Raw genomic sequence first — 3,423 nt, forward strand, 5'->3', positions numbered from 1 at the left:
TGTCTCCTGGGAAACCGACGAAGAAGCCATAATTCACTAGAAAATAACCAAAATTCGAGAGCACCACAAAAATGCGGGTTACTTTACTCGTCGTGCTAAAAGGAGTTGGGTTCTGAGCGGATGCATTGTTAGTAGTACCGAGTGAGGTTGAACGGCTCTCCTCTATTGGGGTTCTCTGTCGTGGATTAATCTAAATAGTGCGGGACCTCTGGAATATACGCCCAATTTTATACCGACACCAATAGGTGAGCGAGCTAGTTAACCTAGCACTCCTTTACATTTTTTCTCTGGTATATTTAGCAGTAAATTACCTAAGAATAAGTGCTAAATGGAGCTTATTCACTGGGCGGCACAGGTTCGAGCCCAGAAATATATATGTGTGTATATATATTTATATGTATACACATATACATACCTACATATATACATACATACATAAATACATAAATACATGCATACATATATATATATATATATATATATATATATATATATATATATATATATATATATATATATATATATATATATATTACTGTATATTTATGGGTTATGGAAAAAATCCGCGAAGTGGTGAATCCGCGATGGTCGAACCGCGAAGTAGCGAGGGTTCACTGTACTTTGTGTTAGAACAGTTGAAAATATATCCTCCAATCTAAGCATACATGAATTTTAACTAGGTGGTTTGTTTACTCTTTATTAATTCTTATGATTTAGTACAAAAATAAAAGGTTAGAAAAAGTTTATGCTAATGGATCCTCTACACTTTCATCCACAATAAAATTATCTACTTCGCCAGTCATTATCACAAAATTATCTTGCCCTATGTCTTTTGTATCTTTGTCATTAAAAAGTTTATCCTCTTCAAATAATGGTTCTTCCTTGACAATTATGGTATCAAGAGAGTTCACTGAACTGTAATCAATTGAACATAACTTTCTTATTGAAGATAGTGGTATTTTTTCATCCCTTTCTTCATAAGACATATCCACATTTTGCAATGACTGAATTGATTTCACGTCATGTGAAGGATCATTGGCACTTGTAGCGGAGGAGGGATCATCCTCATCCTCACTCATGGAAACTGGTTCTACACTTTCTTCCCCATGCATTTTGTTGTGCCTCTCTACTTCATATTTCAAAAGAAGCACTTCCCCACAGACTTTGCATCTGCATGACTTCTCTTGGGAATGTGTTTTCATATGGTCTCTAAAGACTTCTGACGATGAGAATCTTTTGATACAAACACGACACTTAAAGGGGTAACTGATTGGGCAGATTTTTTTGTGTTGACCATAATTCGCTCTTTTTATCATCTTTCCACAAAGGGCACAACTACATTTCTGTTTTGTGTGAATCTTCCACGAATCTACGTCATCAAAGACTTCCACACAAATTTTACATGTTAAAGGCACATCCTCAGAATGCTCCACCAAATGCTGCCAAAACGCATGCTTTTCTCTCACCACAGTCAAACACAGCTTGCACTCATATTTTCCAATTTCTTCAACAGCACTAGATTTCATATTGAAATTAATATTGCTATTCCCAACTGTAGCCGAAAAATCTTTGTGGGACTTGAAATTTGAGAACTCTTTGATGTTGACTTCACTAGTATTCCCCATTGTTTCGTTGCCTGAATGATTGTGTGCTTTTTTAGATATCTCACTTATTGTCCCACGTAAAACCCTGACCCCCTTAAGTGTACTGTGCAGATCACTCCTTTTACCTGAACCGACACTCTGTACAAAATTTCTACCACTTTCTTGCAAATGGTCTGATTTAAATCGTTTGGAGACCATATCTTCTGAAGTACTTGCACTGTCATTTGTAATTTTCCCATCTTTCAATGCAGAAGTCTTTGGATCACAACTGCGACTGATCAAATCCACTTCCACACTGTGTGGGGATTGGTGAATTTTCATGTGATAATCTCTCTCTTCTTTGTTACAAAATGTTTCGAAACATATCTCGCATCGAAATAAATGTACCGAAACTTGAAAATGGCGTCTCATGTGCTTCTCATAATCAATTGGCCCTTTATAAGGTATTTTACAAATGGGGCAACTATGTTCCTTGTGCTTATTAATGTGATTTTCTAATCTTTTCTTTGTACTAAAACCTCCATCACACACATTGCATTTTAGTAAATCCTCGGCACTCTCAAATAGTCTTGGCTGATTGTCCTTTCCTTGCAGGGAAAGATGACCTCTAGTGCACCTACAAAGCCTTTCACTTATGTGACTACAGACATGATTATACACACCACTTTTTGACGAGAAAACTTTTCCACATATTTTGCACTGAAAACTTTTACCCTCGTGGTGAGCAAGATTATGAAGTGAAAAAACGCTACGGTTGCTGAAATACTTGTGGCATACTGTACACTGATACTCTTCTTTGCCATCAGAATCTTTCTTGCCTTCAGACACAGTGATAATCTCTGGTATTTCACTAGGAAATCTTTCTTTTGGGCCCACGAATTCTACATGAACTCCCATGTGAAGGTGAAGAACAGACAATTCCCCAAAAGAAATGTTACACAAAGAACACACATAGTGCCCCATATCAGTATTCATAACTTGAATATGTTAAGTAACAATATGAAATGTAATGAGATGGAAAATGGCAAACAATTTTTCAAACATACAATCATGAGCATTTGTAATTCCCATTTGAAAACAGATAGCATATACTGTACCAGGAGGTAAAAATTAATATCCAGCAATACAGTTATTCTCAAATAAAGAATAAACTTCTCTATTAAGGTACTTAGGAGTAACAAAATTCCTATCAGTCTCATATAAAATGTCCCATTTTTATAGAGTAATAATTTAATTGCAGTACTGTACAGGGTAAAAATAAGTGTCCCTGCTTTGTTACTTGGTGATGATCCTGTGAAGTCAATCCATCAGTATAAGTAACTCAAAGAGGGTAAAATGTCCAACTTCATTTCAGCAGATCCTGAGAAAAAAACAAAAAACATAGAAGACTGAACTAAATTATAACAGTTACAAAATATAGGGTAATGCTTTCAGTATTACACTTTTTTATGAACAGTATATCCTCTGGTCTTTTGTTAACAGTTAGTTCTTTATCTTTGTTTTGTTACAATTATCAGTTCTCTTTTAAGCACAAATCTTTTAGGCTCGCCAATGGTAGGGATATCGGAAGAGTCGGAGATAAATGGACTCCATTAATGATCACCATTGAACCCTTCTGTAGTTTATCATAGAAATGGAGGAAGACACGAATGAGGTTAACCTTTTTACCCCCAATGGACGTACTGGTACGTTTCGCAAAACTCATCCCTTTACCCCCATGGATGTACTGATACGTTCTTGCAAAAAACTGCTATTTACATTTTTTTTTGGGCATATTTCTTATAACTTTATGAGAAACTTCAGGCATTTTACAAAAGAA

General features: G+C 35.7%; 1 protein-coding gene across 1 annotated transcript; it reads right to left on the minus strand.

The window, feature by feature from the left end:
- Positions 1–743: 743 nt before the first annotated feature.
- LOC137652984 (zinc finger protein 429-like) lies at positions 744–2,567 on the minus strand. Its single transcript, XM_068386375.1, has one exon. It carries the CDS (start codon positions 2,565–2,567, stop codon positions 744–746), a length of 1,824 nt encoding a protein of 607 aa, XP_068242476.1.
- Positions 2,568–3,423: the final 856 nt, after the last annotated feature.

This window comes from Palaemon carinicauda, chromosome 14 (assembly GCF_036898095.1).
Source record: "Palaemon carinicauda isolate YSFRI2023 chromosome 14, ASM3689809v2, whole genome shotgun sequence".
NCBI classification, from domain to species: domain Eukaryota; kingdom Metazoa; phylum Arthropoda; class Malacostraca; order Decapoda; family Palaemonidae; genus Palaemon; species Palaemon carinicauda.